Source organism: Garra rufa, unplaced genomic scaffold (genome assembly GCF_049309525.1).
Source record: "Garra rufa unplaced genomic scaffold, GarRuf1.0 hap1_unplaced_001, whole genome shotgun sequence".
NCBI lineage: Eukaryota > Metazoa > Chordata > Actinopteri > Cypriniformes > Cyprinidae > Garra > Garra rufa.
In genome coordinates, this window is record NW_027394276.1 from 4,613,064 (window position 1) to 4,631,081 (window position 18,018).

The 18,018-nt window shown below is 36.9% G+C and overlaps 2 protein-coding genes across 2 annotated transcripts; one reads left to right on the forward strand and one right to left on the reverse strand.

Moving 5' to 3' along the window:
- The first annotated feature begins 1,095 nt into the window (after positions 1-1,095).
- LOC141302387 (NLR family CARD domain-containing protein 3-like) lies at positions 1,096-9,295 on the forward strand. The gene is made up of 6 exons (XM_073832422.1): positions 1,096-2,836; positions 3,073-3,234; positions 3,520-3,693; positions 7,205-7,378; positions 7,740-7,913; positions 8,085-9,295. The coding sequence occupies exons 1-6, from the start codon at positions 1,101-1,103 to the stop codon at positions 8,104-8,106; spliced, it is 2,442 nt and encodes an 813-aa protein (XP_073688523.1). The 5' UTR covers positions 1,096-1,100; the 3' UTR covers positions 8,107-9,295.
- A 101-nt stretch (positions 9,296-9,396) lies between these two features.
- Positions 9,397-16,609, reverse strand: LOC141302349 (nuclear factor 7, brain-like). The gene is made up of 6 exons (XM_073832399.1): positions 16,217-16,609; positions 16,022-16,117; positions 13,331-13,561; positions 13,226-13,248; positions 13,025-13,143; positions 9,397-9,896 (listed from the first exon to the last, which is right to left on the reverse strand). The coding sequence occupies exons 1-6, from the start codon at positions 16,607-16,609 to the stop codon at positions 9,397-9,399; spliced, it is 1,362 nt and encodes a 453-aa protein (XP_073688500.1).
- Between the last annotated feature and the right edge of the window lie 1,409 nt (positions 16,610-18,018).

The following is an 18,018-nucleotide window of genomic DNA, read 5'->3' on the forward strand; positions in this document are numbered from 1 at the left end:
AGTTGATTAACCAAAATCTTTTTGGAACTGAAAATTGAATTTTGAACTTACCCAACCTTACCAAGTCAAATAACCTGCTTTCTGGAATACCCCTTAGAATTAGGTGTAACAAAGTACACTGTAGGTAAGTTAATCTTAACCCAAGTGCATTAACAATAAACGAAACCAACACAAAGTAAACAGAATCAAACAAGTAACTTAACTTGACCAGAGCAGGCCTGACAAGAGTCACCAAAAGTGGGGTACAACATCAAAGCTTGACAAAGGAAACATGAGGAATGTATGTGTGTGTGTATATATATATATATATATATATATATATATATATATATATATATATATATATATATATATATATATATTCCTCATGTTTCCTTTAATATAAATTATAGGAGTTGAACGACTTCAGATTTTTTTAAGTTGACATTTATGTGATAAAAATCGAGACAACATCAACTAGTCGACGTTATACGCCATATGACACATCCCTGCCTACATGGCTAATGCTCCTATAATAGTTTGCTTATTATTATTAGTTATTTTGTTTTTGGGTTGTTATATTTCTCACAGATTTCAACTCAGATGACTTCAACTAAATCAGATACAGATAAAGTAGCACTGTAAATGACACGATCAATCAATAAAAGCATAACACATAAAGCAAGATGATGAGATGTGTTCAATTTAGTCAAATGACCGATCAGTATATGACATCAAAGTACCGTGAGAGCATTTTGAAAGCTTACAGAGCTGTCTTCCCTTTACTTGCTCTCGTGGTACTTTCATGTCATACACCGATTGGTCGACAGTGCTTCTTCGAGTCAAACACTCCACATGACATGATCATATGAGAGAACTGTGAACCTCATAAAAAAATCAGGAACAAAACTACAAAACAAAAGACAAGAAACAAAACCAAAACCAAACAAATGTTTGTTTGTTTTTTATTGGTAGAGTATGATTTTAAAAATGCCAAAGTCATGTGTTTGAAATGTACAAAAAATTTATCTCTTGTACTGTAAGTCACTCGGAATATAAAGCATGGCAATACGTACTCTATTTAATTATAGTTTCTGTTGTTTTCATCAGAACCTGCTCCTATGTGCCTGCATAAACACAAATCCAGACTGGGAGAGAAATTCCAGTGGCTAAATGATGGAATACCATATCGAGGGAACTTAACACTTTTGAGTGAGATCTATACAGAAATCTTCATCACAGAGGGAAACAGTGGAGAGGTCAATAATGAACATGAGGTGAGACAGATTGAGATGTTCAGAAGGCTAGAGAAGCAGGAAATACCAATTAAATGCAATGACATCTTTAAACCCTCACCTGGACAATACAAACCCATCAGAAATGTGCTGACAAATGGAGTTGCTGGCATTGGAAAAACAGTGTCAGTACAGAAGTTTGTTCTGGACTGGGCTGAGGAAAAAGCAAACCACGATGTGCACCTCATATTTCCACTTCCTTTCAGGGAGCTGAATTTAATGAAGGAGGAAAATATCAGTCTAGTGCAGCTTCTCCACCGATTTTTCTCAGATATACAAGAATTGAGATCAACAGACCTTGATCATTACAAAATTATGTTTATCTTTGATGGACTCGATGAGTGTCGACTTCCTTTAAATTTCCAAACCAATGAGACGTTGTCTGATGTCACACACTCAGCTTCAGTGGATGTGCTGCTGACCAACCTCATTAAAGGAAAGTTGCTTCCTTCTGCGCTCATATGGATAACCTCTCGACCAGCAGCAGCCAGTCAGATCCCTCCAGAGTGTGTTGATCAGGTTACAGTGGTACAAGGATTCAGTGATCCTCAGAAAGAAATTTATTTCAGGAAAAAGATAAATGATCAGAGTCTAGCCAATAAAATCATCACACATATCAAATCATCAAGGAGCCTGTACATCATGTGCCACATACCAGTCTTTTGCTGGATTTCAGCCACTGTTCTAGAGAAAATATTGAAAAAAGCAGACATCTCAGAGATCCCCAAAACTCTCACTCAAATGTTCACACACTTCCTGATCTTTCAGACCAAACTGAAGACCCAGAAGTATGATGAGAGAAGTGAGGTAGATCTTCAGCAGGCCAGAAGAACCATTTTTTCACTAGGAAAACTGGCGTTTGAACAACTGGAAACAGGCAACCTAATTTTCTATGAGGAGGACCTGAGACAATGTGGCATTGATGTCAGAGAAGCGTCTGTGTACTCAGGAGTTTTTACCCAGATCTTCAGAGAGGAGATTGGGTTGTATCTGGGGAAAGTGTACAGCTTTGTGCATCTGAGCATTCAGGAGTTTTTTGCTGCTTTATTCAGGTTTCTGTCCTTTGTTTCCAATGAGAAACTTAAGTCAGAAATAACCACTTTTCAAAAAAAGGAAGTGGACAAGGCTTTGCAGAGTGAGAATGGACACTTGGATCTTTATCTGCGGTTTCTTCTGGGTCTCTCTCTGGAGGCCAATCAGAGACTCTTGCGAAGTCTATTTACACAAGCCAGAAACACAACTCACAGCATTCTGGAAGTAATTGAGTACATTAAGGAGAAGATCAGAGAAAATCCCTCCCCAGAAAAATCCATCAATCTGTTTCACTGTCTGAATGAACTGAATGATCATTTTCTACAGCAAGAAGTCCAAACATACTTGAAAGGAACTCGTGTTAATCGTCTTGCTGATCTTAAGCTCTCTTCTGATCAGTGGTCAGCTTTGGTGTTTGTGATCCTGAACTCAGAAGAGGAGCTTAATGAGTTTGAACTAAGTAAATACCATCAATCAGAAGAAGGTCTTCTGAGGCTGCTACCTGTGGTCAAAGTATGCAGAAAAGCAAAGTGAGTATTTACATGGCTTTACTATTTAATGTATTTTAAACACTAAAAATAATAAATATTGAATCCAGAATACAAAATTTAAGTTGCAGTGTCACTTTCATTATAACTTTTATTTTGTTTCATTTACACTACAGTATGTTTTTACTGTTTATATGATTTATAAAACTGTATTGTTACTTTAATATACAGTTTAATAATGAAATTTAACACACAGTTGTTATTATGCTTTCTCTTAGTCTAAGTAGCTGTTTTCTCACATGGAGAAGCTGTTCAGCTTTGGCCAAAGCTCTTAGAAATTTGAGCGTGCTGAACCTGAGTCACAATGACCTGCAGGATTCAGGAATGAAGCTGCTCTCTGATGGACTAAAGAACTCTCACTGTAAACTCAAGACATTAAAGTAAGTATTGTGTATTTTCAATGCAATCAGTAGTTACAAACTATGAGTGGAAATAACATACTACAAATTACATTGCAGTAATGACTTGTAGACTAAGATAATCAGAGCAGGTCTTGTTTTACAATTAGATTTTTTTTGTCTTTGTCTTGTTTGATATTTTCTGTCCTGCACTGGCTGTTTATCCTTGTATTTTGTTATAAACACTACAACAAACAATCACTGCTTACTGGACACATAAGTCACAGTTGTGTAAGTATGAGCATATATTTTTCTTTCTCTCTGCAGGCTGTACAACTGCAGCATTGGAGAGGAGGGTTTTGATGCTCTTGTTTCTGCTCTGAGATTCAACACCTCACACCTGAGAGAACTGGATGTGAGCTGGAATAAACCAGGTGTCTCCGGAGTTATGTTGCTCTCCGATCTATTAAAGGATCCACTCTGTAACCTGGAGAAACTACTGTGAGTATTACTATTTTTGTCATATTTTAAAATAGTGGGTTGTATTATTTCACCTCTCTCTTCTATATCTGTTTCACCCATTACTGCAAATGGTTGGATAGTGTGCTGAAAGCCATCTTTTCCCATACATTAGGGCAGTGTTTCCCAACCTTGCTCCTGGATGCACACCAACAGTACAGATTTTCTAAGTCTTTCTAATCAAAAATGCCAGAATCAAATCATCAGCTCATTAGTAGATACTCCAAGACATGAAATGGATGGGTTAAATAAGTGAAGCATTCAAAATGTATACTGTTCTGTGCCCCATGGAACAGGGTTAAGAAACCTTATCATCCCCTATTAAAGTCAAGAATCAAGACACACTGGGCCATATTCAGTGGGTCAGCTTCAGACTGTCCATCTGAGGCATGGGGTATCTGAACATTGAAATGCTGTTTAATCTCCTGCAGTCATTAGAGAACTGGAAGGTGTCTTCCCTCTTTGCTTAGTGACAGAGTGATTTGAGATTGACTGTAATTCCTACATCTCCCTGTCTATGGTCTTCTTTGAGATGAGCAAAATTTGTGCAAAACAGATCACCAGTTATCACTTGAGAGGCATGACAATTAGAAATGTGTCTGATTGACGCTCAGCTTGCTCTGGTGTCATGCTGACATATGCCAAAAATCTCTTGAGGCAGCGAGTCGGTCGTGCAGTCGAGCGCAATTGCTCTCCCCCGAGTATGCTGACCAAAAACATGATGGGAAACAACTTCCTAATGACACACCTTAATGCTCATAGGTTTAAGCAACCATGATGTTGCATTTGATTCTAAAATGTTTGATTTTTATATCTGACATAATGTGATTATGTGTTTAAATTATGTGTGAATATTCCCAAATACTATGAGAGTGCAATTTCTGTGTGGGAAATTTTACTGTTGTCGTATTTCTAAATATATATAAAATATGTGTCTTAATCAAACTAAACATGGATAAAAAAAACATCCTTGGGAGAAATTAAATGCCTGCAGCTGTCTACACTTATCTACTCTTATCTGGCTGAAGAATTCATCAAGCCTTTTCATTTGAGGAGGTTATTCGAGATCTGGAGCTTTTCCTTACTTACTTATTTAGCTGGGTAAAAATATTCCTAATTAAGTGCAAGCTTTAACATTTGAGAATCTCGATACTGGTTCATAAATGCTAAGGTAGATCTTTTAGTTTATGCTTTTTTCAGTTAATGTTAGTGTAAAAAGAGCCACTAAAGATTATTTGTAGCATTCCTCCCATTCAGCAAAGCTGACTGAGTTATGTTTTTTGTTAAAATGGAAAAAAGTTAACCCTCCAGAAATGTACTTGAAATATTTCCAAATGAACTGATACTCATTCAAGATCAGTGATTAATCAAACTCAAGAGTTAATATTTATACCAGAATTGAATCTTCAGGTCTGTATCAATACTAGGGTTGTTCCGATTCCGATACTAGTATCGGAAATGCCGCCGATACCACAAAAAATTCTAGCATCGGAATCGGCAAGTACTTGGACCCACGTAGCGATCCGATAGCTTTTTCTTAAACAAGACCTAAGTTATTCCTGCTAGCAAATCGGAAGCCAGTTATTCTTCACTGCTCAGAATGCAAACACAGGAAGTTGTAATGTGTTGCCACAAGCAACCACAGCGAAGAAGTAATACAAACGTGCTAGCAGTATATCCGCTGTTTGGCAGTATTTCAGACTGGACCAACCAGCCAGTAAAACGACATGTCTCCTTATGGGGCCTTATGATTTCTATGATGCGGAAAACATGGACGGAATCACGGAATCCAGTCATAAAACGGAATTAACAGTTTAACGCGGAATGTCACGTAATTTGTCAAAGTTTGGATGCATTAATCAAAGGTAGGTCATTACACTTAAATCAAATTGCGATATGACTAATATTAAGGCGCAAACCAACTGTTTAAATGTGAATTCTGCGTGTCTCTCTCACGTGATTTTGTTAACGACTCGTACTGAAGCACGTGTGACACTTGCAGTAATATAACAGAGCTCCAGACTGTGACCATTTTTTCTGCTGCTGCGACTAATTTTTGTCGCACTGGCACTGGCGCAACCAACGCGTTTTTCAACTCATAAGCGCTGACTTTCCTGTTTCAGAGGACAAACATCAAACGGCTGGCGAAACAAAAGTGAAACTAACGCGCAATGTTTGAGCTGCTCGGCGCTGTCCGTTTATCAGCTTGGACCGCAAGGCAAACAAACTTGCACGAACCCAGAACTGCTTTATTCGGGAGCCATTGTTGATTTTGCAACACTGTTACTGCTGCGACATCCAGTGACAAGCATTTAAATTCGCCACACAATGAATAAGGTTGCTGCGATATCTAGTGAAAATTATGCTTAAAATTCTCTATTATAAACCAGGCTGGTGTATGTCAGAAAATCAGATTAGTATTTCTAACTATATAAAAAATATTACTGTCATATGTATGTCAGATAATAAAAATACTCTAGTTCCCTGTATATATCACTGTATATTTTTGTTTTATTAAGGGATAAGTATGAAGCACACCATAAAATAATTCTATCAATTCATACAGAGTTAGTAGTATCTACAGCTGTATATACAAATACATACCCAGATATCGGATTAGTACTCGGTATCGGCCGATACCCTGAGCACAGGTATCAGAATTGGTATCGGGAAGGGAAAAAGGGTATCAGAACATCTCTAATCAATACCTGTCATAATCACCTTCGGAATCCACACGTAGCTAAAAAGAATAAACAGCTCCTTTAAAATAAACATCAAATAGTCATTGTTTGTGAAAAGAGAATCCATAAGAGCGCAAAAATCAGTCAATGACACCTGTGTTTTTCTAATTTTTTCTTCATCTAATCTAAAGTCATACGTTCAGCATAATTGGCTCTAATGTTCAATGCTGTCAAAAAAGTTCTTAGTAGACATTTTTGATGCCATTGTGAGCACATCTAAATGTAATGTATTCATTTTCAGATTTCCCTTCAATTGTGACAGTTGTATATTTAGTTTAATTTTGCCCCCTTATCTTGGGATGCCAGATAACATTTTCCATGCCAGGAACATTTTCCTGTCTATACTGGGATGTTGGAGAATGAGACACGAATGCAGAGGTTTGCAATGGAACGCTCCTGCAATTGTAACCACTTTCTGTGAAAGGCAAAGGAGACACAATTATTCATCTCTCAAGTATTCTTCCTCTCTGTGTTTATATCTCTGTCCTATTTATACAGAACCAGTTCCAGTTGTATATGATGATCTGGAACTGCATTATTGATTACAGCTGCCAGGGGCACAGCTGGTTGAGGCACCAGCATCTTTTCACAATGGCATCTGATATGTTACTTATATTACCTGCGTTGCATCACACAGTCCAGTGCTTATTGTTTATTGGACACCTTAGTAAAACACTTTGTTGCCCATCAAGTCATTTTACCTGTTGAATGTGTGGAAAGAATGTAAGGATGGATTTTCTTTCTCTCTGCAGGTTACAAAGCTGTGATATTGAAGAGCAAGGTTTTGCTGTTCTTGCTTCAGCTCTGAGATCAAACTCCTTACACCTGAGAGAACTGAACCTCAGCTCTAATAAACCAGGAGATTCAGGCGTGAAGCTGTTGTCTGATGTACTGGAGGATCCACACTGTAAACTGGAGAAACTTCAGTAATTGATTATTATTATTTTTTATTTTATTTTAGTAATTATTTGAAAATATTCTATCAAATCCCCTTGGAATAATCTTCTTTTATCTTCTTTCTTTTTGTTTTTGTTTAATTTGTCCGACATCTGTTTTCTTACAAAAAATTAATAAGAAAAGTTAAAAAGCCCCGGTGTCTGCATTGTGTTTGTGTGCATGAAATACAACACAGATGTATAGGCGTCACCACCATAGTCACAAAAATAAACACCCATACTTTCTCACTTATAATACTTTTTTGGGATGTATCAGTTATTTTTACCTCATCCAGCATTTATTTGTTTGTTTATTTGTAATTATTACATGTTGCCCTCTTTTTCTTTGTAGGCTGTCTGACTGCAGTATTGGAGAGAACGGTTGTGCTGTTCTGGCTTCAGCTCTAAGATCAAACTCCTCAAACCTAAGAGAGCTAAATTTGAGCTCTAATAAACCAGGAGATTCAGGAGTGAAACTGCTCTCAGATCTGCTGGAGAATCCACAGTGTAAACTAGAGAAATTACAGTAAGTAATAATTTTATTTCATTTAAGTAAATATTTTAAAGGATTCTATCAAATTCTCTATCTTGATAAATGTATATCTTATCTCTTTAGTGTTCTGTTTAACTTGTCCATCAGTTCAGATGACTTAAATATGTACTGTATGTCTGATTTGTTTTATCTTCAACATTTCAGTTTATTACCTCACCTGCCATAAGTCACACGTGAAACTACAAAACACAAAAAACAAACAACTTTCTTCTGACTGACAGGCCTGAGTGCCCCAAACTGGACATACATCTGAACAGACCCAGAGCTTTAAACACAAACACAGTTGTGTGTTGTTATAATTAATGCTGTGGATGATAAATATTGTCATATCGCTCAAAGACTGTAAGTTAGCCACTTAAGAAGTTACATGAATTAGCTTATCTAAAAATGTTTGGTAAGGCTGGCTAATAATATTGTTTATATTAGTGTAAAGCGAGTGTACTGTATAATTTATAGAATTTTGTATTTGCAACAGTAAGATGTGTTGTGAGGATTGAGTGTATGCATCTGTTTAATAGTATGTGGATTGTTTGTTAAATAATTGTGAACATAGACACTCTTTGCTCATGTACTAACAATAACAATAGTGAGTCTTATTTGTACAATGGGACATTTTGTACAATATGTTAAGTTACATTTTACGAAATTTAGACTTTAACAAACTAAATATGTATGATCAGTAGAAGAGTACAAGTTTTGTATAAAGAAAATAGAAGCAACCTTCAGCAAAGTCTAAGACAGATTCTTAAAGGAGTAGTTCAACCAAAAATGTTGTCATAATTTACTCACCCTCATGTCATTCCAAACCTTTATATGCTTCTTTCTTATATTGAACACAAAAGAAGATATTTTTAAAAATTTAAAGAACCAAGAAATACTATGGAAGTCAATAGGGACCATGAACTATATGATTACCAGCATTCTTTGAAATATATTATGTGTTCAGCATAACGAAAGAAACTTATACAGGTTTGGAACAACATGAGGGTGAGTAAATGATGACAAAATTTAACATTTTTATTTTTTTAATCCCTGTAAGTGCTGATCACACCTAAATATTCTCGAAATAGAGCTATATATAGCCAAAATGGCCACCCTCAGCCATCATATGACACCATATGACACATCATATGACACCATTCATTTGTTTGTGATTTATTACAATGCAAAAAAAAAAAAATATTTTAATAACAGGTTACTTTATGATTTATAGGTTATAGATTACTATTCCTGCTGAACAATGCCCTCTAAACAGTGTACATATTGTAAACTACATTAAGTCTAAATGTGAGTATACTCTATGCATCATATGCAAAAGTGCAATATATAAATGCATTTTCACTTCATCAAAATAAAATAACAGACATGAGCTAAATAGCATGATTCTTGAAATTTTTAAATCCTTAAGACTACAATTTTACTCTGAGCAGCTTTATGCATATGATCAGGGATGCTTTTACAGATTTACTGGTAAAATCCTTAGATAGTTAAGTTCATCAAGATTACAGAAAAATGGAAAGATTACGTCAGTGAAGGTGGTTCTAAATGTATGAAGATGTGTGTTAGTTACAGGATCAGAGAATGACACTTTACCTCTGTCATAGTCCAGATCAACTCTCACATACTCAAGCTCCTGTCTAACAGGAAAACCAGACCCTAGCAGTCTGTACGGATCATACTGCACACACCAAACATCAGTCTTAAAGAAACCACGTCCCTTTCTTTGGTTTGATTCTGTAGTTACTCCAAGACTCCAACATTCACTCTCTTTAACCTCCACTTCCCACCAGTGTTTTCCAAAGTTAAAACCCTCTGCACCCAGAACACACCCACAGATGTCAAATCTCTCTGGATTATCAGGAAGCGGTTGTTTGTCCCAGATGTATCTCACACTGGTCAGAGCATCAGACAGGATGAGATGTGGATGAGCCGTGTTTGGATCCAGAGTCAGAGGAGCTGAAGAGACAATATCAAAAGGTGCTTTTATGAGGAATTGGGAATCTCACCAGAGAGACCAATCTACTTTGAGTATAAACTAAATATTGCATGCCATTGCACATTGGCATACAATATTTACATCTAACTGCAATGCTCTGCAGTATAGGTATAAATTGGCAAACAAGTGCAACACATACTCAGATTTTTGCTGATGAGCCGAGACGGTGTTCTGACTGCTCAGCGATGGTACAGCCCCGGGTCATGACCCATGTTCAAGGATTAATGGAGAATACATGAGGATACTGGCTCAACATGAACACTACAAAATGTAGCAAACATGTTGGATGTCACCCAGCCCACAGCTCTACAAATATCTGTCAGTAAAGCAGGAAGAAATACTTCTGGTAGAGTGAGCTTGCAATCTGAGTAGGCAGCGCATGCTTTGAGCTTGGTAAGCAAAGGTGATGGCTTTCACTATCCAGTGGGCTAAACATGATTTGTCAACCGAAAATGCCTGCAGGTCCCCTTCCCTCTTGATGGAGGCCAAAAGCAACCAGTAGCAAAGTTTTCATAGATAGAATCTTTAGTTCTACTGACTGCAAAGGGTCTAATAGGACATTCTGACCAATCACAATACTTTTGACTTTTCGGAAGGCAGGACCCGGAACTAATCGAGCCGTTTGTGCCAGCCTGGGGAGAAAGCTATTGTAATAATGTAAATTATGTGAAAAATAATGCGTTTTTCGAACAACTAAGCATGTCAGCATGTTCAAGTACACCTCAAAAACAAATTAAAGACTTTGTAAAGGAGCATAATAGGACCCCTTTAAGAAAGATTGGTTGTGCTCTCGAACTGCCCACTGCTGCCTGCTGGTGATAGAGGTGGATGAGAGTGGTGTTGTTCTATACTGTTCACTGCTCTCTGAGCCCACTTGGGACCCAGAGATAGAGAATGCAGGGAAAGTGCCCTCTACATATATATATATATATATATATATATATATATATATATATATATATATATAGCCATTATCATTATCACATTAAAAAAGTTTAAATCCATTGGCTGGTGCCATGCAAAATAATTAAAGGTTTTTTTAGGCCTATGGTAAAAGTATAGTAGTATCCGTGTTTTTTTTTGTTTTGTTTTTTGGCATAGTTTTTTTTTTTTTTTTTTTTTACCATAGTTTAACTATAGAAACCATGGTTTTTAGCTCCATCTAAACTTGTTATAAAACAATGTGAATATTTGTCTGCTAAGTTCCAACTCTTTATAACAGTTATGTAATTTTGTTAATTTTGCAGCAAACTGACTGGTATTGATAATATTTGCAAGCAGTTTAATGCTTAACTAAGTAAACAAAGACAAAACTACAATAGTCTATTTACAAATGTATCTGACCTGTAAATGATGTCCTGAACAGGACAATTTTGCCTCTCTGCTCCACCTGGGTGCTCTATTCTCGAGTCTTGCATTCTTTTGGCGGACGCGCAGATGGGCGGAGCGAGCGTGAGTGAGGCGAATTGCATTGTCAGTCAAGACGAACCGGATTACGATTTATTAAGAGTTTTATTATTGAATGGCGAATTTGGAAATAATCACTTTAGTACATTCGGCAGGCAACAGAAACAACAATATATATGAAAATAAAATATAAATAAAAAAATGGCAACGGGCCAAATTGGCTGCTAGGCCACCGGGAATTCTCCCGGTTTTCCCGATGGCCAGTCCGCCCCTGAAAGGAACCTTTCTTGCGTTTAAGCTCTGAAACTTTAAGACACGGGGGGGTTACCTGGAGAAGCATCTTCTGCCATTTTTAGACTTGGCAGACTCTGCTTAAAAGACCCGCCCTCCTCACTGGACAGTTAAAAAGACTAATCAAACTAACGATGACATCAAGTATTACCCAATCAAAAGTAGGAAAGGAGGCATCTTCATAAAACGCGTGTGGGATGATTTGCATGAGACGCTGCTTTAAAAAAATGATAAAAAATACGGGACAAAAGCCGTCTCGTATTGATTCAAAACGAGACGCGCAATTTCATTCTCAAATACGGGACGATTCCGTATTTTAAGGGACGGGTGGCAACCCTAATGCCCAGACATGTGAGGCAGCATTTGCCAGCACCAGGTAATGACCGCATCCAGAAACACACGGATGGAATGTCATTTTTAAAAAGGTGCAACGTCACACCCGTTTAATGCTCTTTAAGGGAAGTAGTTCTCTTATCAGTGAACACTCTCAAAGATTAGCACTTATGAGATTGTGACCACCGCTGCAGTGCTTTCACCCCAACACCACAAAAGAGGCTTTTCCCAAAGAACTGGCTTATTCAGAAACACTTAAAGGTGCCATAGAATGGAAAACTGTATTTACCTTGGCATAGTTGAATAATAACAGTTCAGTACATGGACATGACACACTGTGAGACTCAAACACCACCATTTCCTCCTTCTTATATAAATCTGCTGTTTGCAAAAGACCACTGTCAGTGCATCAGTAAAATAAGGCGAGTCACTGAAGGGACACGGTTAGCTTAATGCTAGCGGTAGCCTGTTACATTGCAGTACATAGGATTTCACTTACCACATAAACAGAGAGATGACTGCACTGATGATGGTGAATAATGGAGAAATGACTGCGCTGATGATGCCGAATGATTTACAGATCCTGAGCATCACTTGACAAGCGCCTGAACTTATGTGGTAAGTAAGCACTCCCGCAGCATTATAACTTTACACAGAGCACATGTAATCACATAGTGAGAGGAAAATGTCGCCGATTCAAAATGGCAGATTCAACTTCCATTTTCGTATGTATAAAAGCTAAGTATACATTGCATCTGATACCTAAACCCACGCTGCAGGCCGTGGCAGTCAGATTCAAATATTGCATGCAAATTGGCTTGTTTAGTTTATACTCGAAGTAGATTGGTATCTCTGGTGAGATTCCCAATTTGTTGGTCACTGAAATTATGTTGAAAGTGACAGGGAACTGTAAATGTCATGTTCTTCTCTTGTTTACACCTTATTTTGTTGTACTAGCTCATCTGGTTATTTACAAATTATGCTAAAATCTGTAAATCTTCCCCCTGCATCATTTCCAGTGTGTGTGTGTAACGGCACAGATCATCTCCAGACTTACTCTTTTGGACAGAGTTCAGCATCTTCTTCCAGACTCTGTACGGCAGGTTGCCCAAGTAACGTGGCACATGAATCAAAGCTCCAGAAGGTGTCTGTGGATCCGGCAGTGACATCTGGACTCTGGAATAACATTCAGGAATAAGAACTACAGTGACTTTGGCTTCAGAAGCAAAGAGAATGGAGGCACCAGCAGATCACTCACCTTTCCATCGTGACCGGAAACTTCTGCAGAATAAAACACACAATTTATCATCAACAAATCTATCAATCATCAATGAATCAATCAATGGGTGATCTGAAATCAGACCTTTAGAAAGCAGACGCCATTGGCTTTCATTGTCTCCTCCAAGTCTTTAATAGTGTGTGAAAGAGCTGAGATGTGTCTGTTTATGTCCTCCAGCTTCTCCTTCATCGTCTGCTTCTTCTGCTCCTCTTCCTCCCTCAGTGCAGTGATTGTAGCTTCTTCTTTATTTCTGAGAAACTGACGAAGCTTCTTAAACTGCTCTTTAATCTGATCCTCTGTGTAGTCAGCTTGAGACTGAAATCAAATCAAAGTCACTTAATTTCAGAGATGCAATTTATTCTAGAGCAGCATGAAGAGTGAGCTGCTAAATGTGGGTTAGTTAACTACAACTACAACTTTCTTAAGTAGTGCTGTAACAAATGCTCTGTGTCTCTAGTAGGGATGTCCCGATCTGATCACGTGATCGGAAATCGGGCCCGATCACGTGGTTTCAGACTCGATCGGAATCGGACGTTACCTCCCGTTCAGGACTCGGATATATATGTGTATATCATAGGTTGCGTTTACCGAAAATTGTCCTTTATTGACGGAATTTTTGTTGCAATGACGGAAAAATCTGAAGGCCGTCCGTCACTTTGACAGATTACACAGATGGTGATCTAGTGTAATTATTAGCTGTAATTCCCACCCCTGTCCAGTTGGTGGCGAGTGCGCTCCAGTGTGGCAACAGAGCACTTGCTCCAGAACTAAAACGAAACTGTTACTAATCTTTTGCCTTTTGCTTTGCGTTTCATTACGCACAGGCGCAGTAGTAGTAAGAAGCTACAACAATCTATCATGTCAAAGAGCGCCAAAACGGTATTTATTGCTTGAATTTCCTAATGAAATTGAATTTGAAATTTGAGACTTTGTTTCATTGCGATTTATTGGATGGGAGGCGCACGTTAGTCATCGACTGAAAACAGCATGGACCAAAAGATGACTGGGATTTACTGAACAATATTGCTTATTAAAATGAGAATATATTAAAATCGATTGCACTGCGGGGTGTGGTGTTGAACATGAAAAGTTAAGCAGTCTCATCTGTTCTCTTCAACATATTTAAAATTAAAACGTGAACAAAAATAAATGCAATTAAATGTGTTATAATTAAAATATGAAAATTAAAATGACAGGTAATAATGAATTATGACAGAATTTTACTCTTATGACTAATTTTACCTAGGTACTCTAGGTTCGGGCCATTCCCGAGCTCGGAGCCCTTCCCCGGACAGCACGCCAAACATGCTTACATACTCCAGCTAATTATATGTAAGTGGGAACTCGTGAATTGTGTGCATGATTTAGTTCCCTCATTTTAAGTAAATTGTGTGATCAATATGATCATTTGTTTCCTCTTTTTAAGTAAGTTGTGCGCACAAAAGAATAATGTTTGCCCTTGTTTTAAGTAAATCATAAGCAGTGTTGAGGGTAACGCATTACAAGTAATGCGAGATACGTAATCAGATTACTTGTTTCAAGTAACTAGTAAATGAACGCATTACTTTTTTAATTTCGAAGAAAATATCTGAGTTACTTTTCCAAATAAGTAACGCCAGTTACTTTGTTTTCCCATTTAGCTCTCCTGTCCCCATGTTAAGAGAAATAGGGAGAGGTGTTGTGTGCGCTATGTAAACATGATGGTTACTGTAGTTCTAGACTAAGTGTGAATATGCATTTACAGAACTATTGTTTCTCAAAGTAAAATGCAAACTCGGAATATAACACAAACTTGCGATAAATGTTAAATAATGCAAATATCCATTATCTGTTTAATCCCAATTTATGAACCAATGTCTTTGCTGCTGAATGTAAATAATCCAATTCAGCCATATTAATAATCAAAAATGACTTTATAAACATCACATTTATTTTTTATTGCTGAATTTGCCAAAATCCAATTTTTAAAAAAAGACAAACAAGCAAGACCAGCCCAGTTTAGAAAAAGTAATGCTAAAGTAATGTAATGCATTACTTTCCATAAAAAGAAACTAAGTAACATGATTAGTTAGTTTTTTAAGGAAGTAATGCAATTATGTAGTGCATTACTTTTAAAAGTAACTTTCCCCAATACTTATCATAAGTATAAAGGAAATAATCAAATAATAATTAGTTTATTTCCTGTCTGCATTCTCATAAATTGAAGTAGATGATTAGTAGACTTAAAATGATTCCATGCAATGCTGCAAGGTTTTTGAAAATGTCTCTATAACTCATTCCCAACTCAAAATAAAACTTAAAGCATCTCTGTCCAACAGTTTTGCGAGAATGTGGACAGGAAGTAGAACAAACTATTTAGTGCACACAATTTAACAAATTAGTAAATTGAGCAAACAATTCACATCGAGGGAATGAATTATTAAATTGTGCACACAATTTGGGTTTTTTCCTGCATGTCATGTGCAGGGCTCTATCATTTTTGACCTTGTGGAAAACAGCTTATAAATAATACTAGAAGATGTTGTCTTATTTTGAAAATGTAAACTGCAGAACATTTTCTGTGAGAGCTATTTAGGGGTAGGGTTATTATGGTATATACAGTTTTTACAGTTAAAAAAAATTCCAACCCGTCTATGGAAAGTCCTTATAAGACATGAAAACCCAATATGATCTGTGTTACATTCAATAAAGGAACATGTAATTTGGCTGACAAATTGATTAAACTGTTTTAATCAATATTTAGTCATGTAATATGTCAGTAGAATCAGTCCTCACCTTGATATGTTGAACTGTTTTCTCAACCTCTCTTTTAATGTTTTCTCTCTGTTGAAGTTTCTCTTGTAAAGAATTCAGTGCTGTATTGAGCTCCTCCTAGAATTTAAAGTGAAAATTTAGACAACTTAGATTTCTAAAATATGATCACTTGTACTTAAGCTTATCTTCATGTAAACATATGTAAACCTGTGTTACCTTATATGATGGAACAACTTCACTGATGGGTCTGAATGTTTGTTCAGCATATTTCTGTGTATCTCTGCATGCTGAACACACAGGCTGGTTGTCCTCCAGACAGACAAGCTTGAGTTTCTTACCATGTAAACTGCAGATCTCCTCAGACCCTGCTGAGTACTTCTCATTTCTCTCCTTCAGGAATGACTTGCACAAAGTTTTTAACACAAGATTACAGGAAGGATTTTTTGAGATTATTTTCCCACAGACAGGACACTCTTGACTTTCCTTGGTTCTCCAGAACTGTTGAAGACACTCTTTACAGACATTGTGACTGCATGATAATGAAACGGGAGCCTTGAAGATTTCATGACATACAGGACAAGAAAGTTCTTCTACATTTAATAAATCCATTTTCACTGTTTGAGCTCCAGCAATCTAAACTACATCTAAACTACTTGCTCTTCATCAATCACTCATTCTTTTTCGCTTTTGTCAAGAAGGAAGTAATAACCACACATGTGGTCTTTCTATTTGAGCATTTGTCTTCCTAGAGTATATGACATATTTCCTGTATTTAACATGAAGACCACAAGAGTCTAGATCTTTTCATTAGGGTGAATGCAGGTAAAGTGGGCCACTTTTTCTTAAACATGTAATTTAGATACCTAGATGTTTTTTTTTGTTTGTTTATTTCGTTATTACTTTTGTTAACTTTAAATGTATATTTTAAGTTATATTTCAATTTATTTACAGTTCATATAATGTGCTATTTGCAATTACCAATAAACATTCTGAGATTGTTGCATCTTAATATCAAAACTATGATATATAATTATGTCCATATTTTATTTTTGTGTGCATTTACAACACTGAACCAGAGATGAACCAGCACTGACCTGCAAAATCTGTAGTACTTACCAGTGGAAAAAGTACAACAACTAACTTGGATCATGTGAGGCACTTCAGCCAATCATACAATGGTCTCCTTTGGTCTCCTTCCCTACGTACCACCAAAGCCACAGAATTAGTATTAATTGCTACACTTTTTCGGCTAAAGGTTGTAGGCTTGCATTCCAGTGGCTTTGACTGAACTATGGCATTTTTAAGATCTGGCACAGTCATGCACATACACTTCCTGCCACATGCGTGCACTCTCAAGTGGCTAAGACCACAAATGTGGGTATTAGGACAGGCTCACAGAGTCAGTATGACAGAAAAAAAAATAATAATAATAATTCTCACCGGTGCTCACTATTCTATTGCTTTCTTTTATTTTGAAATTATGATGAATAAAATGCAGTACATATCTGTTGCTTTTATGCATTTGAATGTAACGGATTAACTGAAGAACGTATTTACAGTATATTCATTTTGTGTAAACAAATTTATGTGGCCAAATGTAGAAAGTCATTATATAAAAGATCATGTGTACAAAATATGGCAAGAATATTGGGATATAGCTAACACAGGATGACATCTATATAGTATAGAAAAACAAACAATCAATCAGTCATCATTTTTTTTAATAATTTGACACAAAAACCTAAAGGAGGGACTCACCACTGGCTCCTTTGAGATTTTCTTATGGGCTTTCAATTCCTGAGTAAAATACCTGCACCACTAATTTCAGGAGTTATTAAATAATTGACAGTGGGAGTGGACAGAGATACACATGTTCACAATCCCCAGAATTTTGATTTTCCTCACCTGTCCACACTAATCAAGTCACCCTATATAAACAATCCCATAGTTAGCTGGTCTTGTTTGTGCACTACATGTCAACTTACCTCCACCTGTGATACTCACCTGCTCCTATCTCT

Coding starts and splice junctions, on each gene's coding strand:
- LOC141302387 (XM_073832422.1), top strand. CDS start 1,101: ATGTGCCTGCATAAACACAAATCCAGACTGGGAGAGAAATTCCAGTGG. Junction 2,837..3,072: donor AAAGTATGCAGAAAAGCAAA/GTGAGTATTTAC, acceptor GCTTTCTCTTAG/TCTAAGTAGCTGTTTTCTCA. Junction 7,379..7,739: donor TGTAAACTGGAGAAACTTCA/GTAATTGATTAT, acceptor TTTTCTTTGTAG/GCTGTCTGACTGCAGTATTG.
- LOC141302349 (XM_073832399.1), bottom strand. CDS start 16,609: ATGGATTTATTAAATGTAGAAGAACTTTCTTGTCCTGTATGTCATGAA. Junction 13,562..16,021: donor AAACAGTTCAACATATCAAG/GTGAGGACTGAT, acceptor ATTTGATTTCAG/TCTCAAGCTGACTACACAGA. Junction 13,249..13,330: donor ATGGCGTCTGCTTTCTAAAG/GTCTGATTTCAG, acceptor TTTATTCTGCAG/AAGTTTCCGGTCACGATGGA.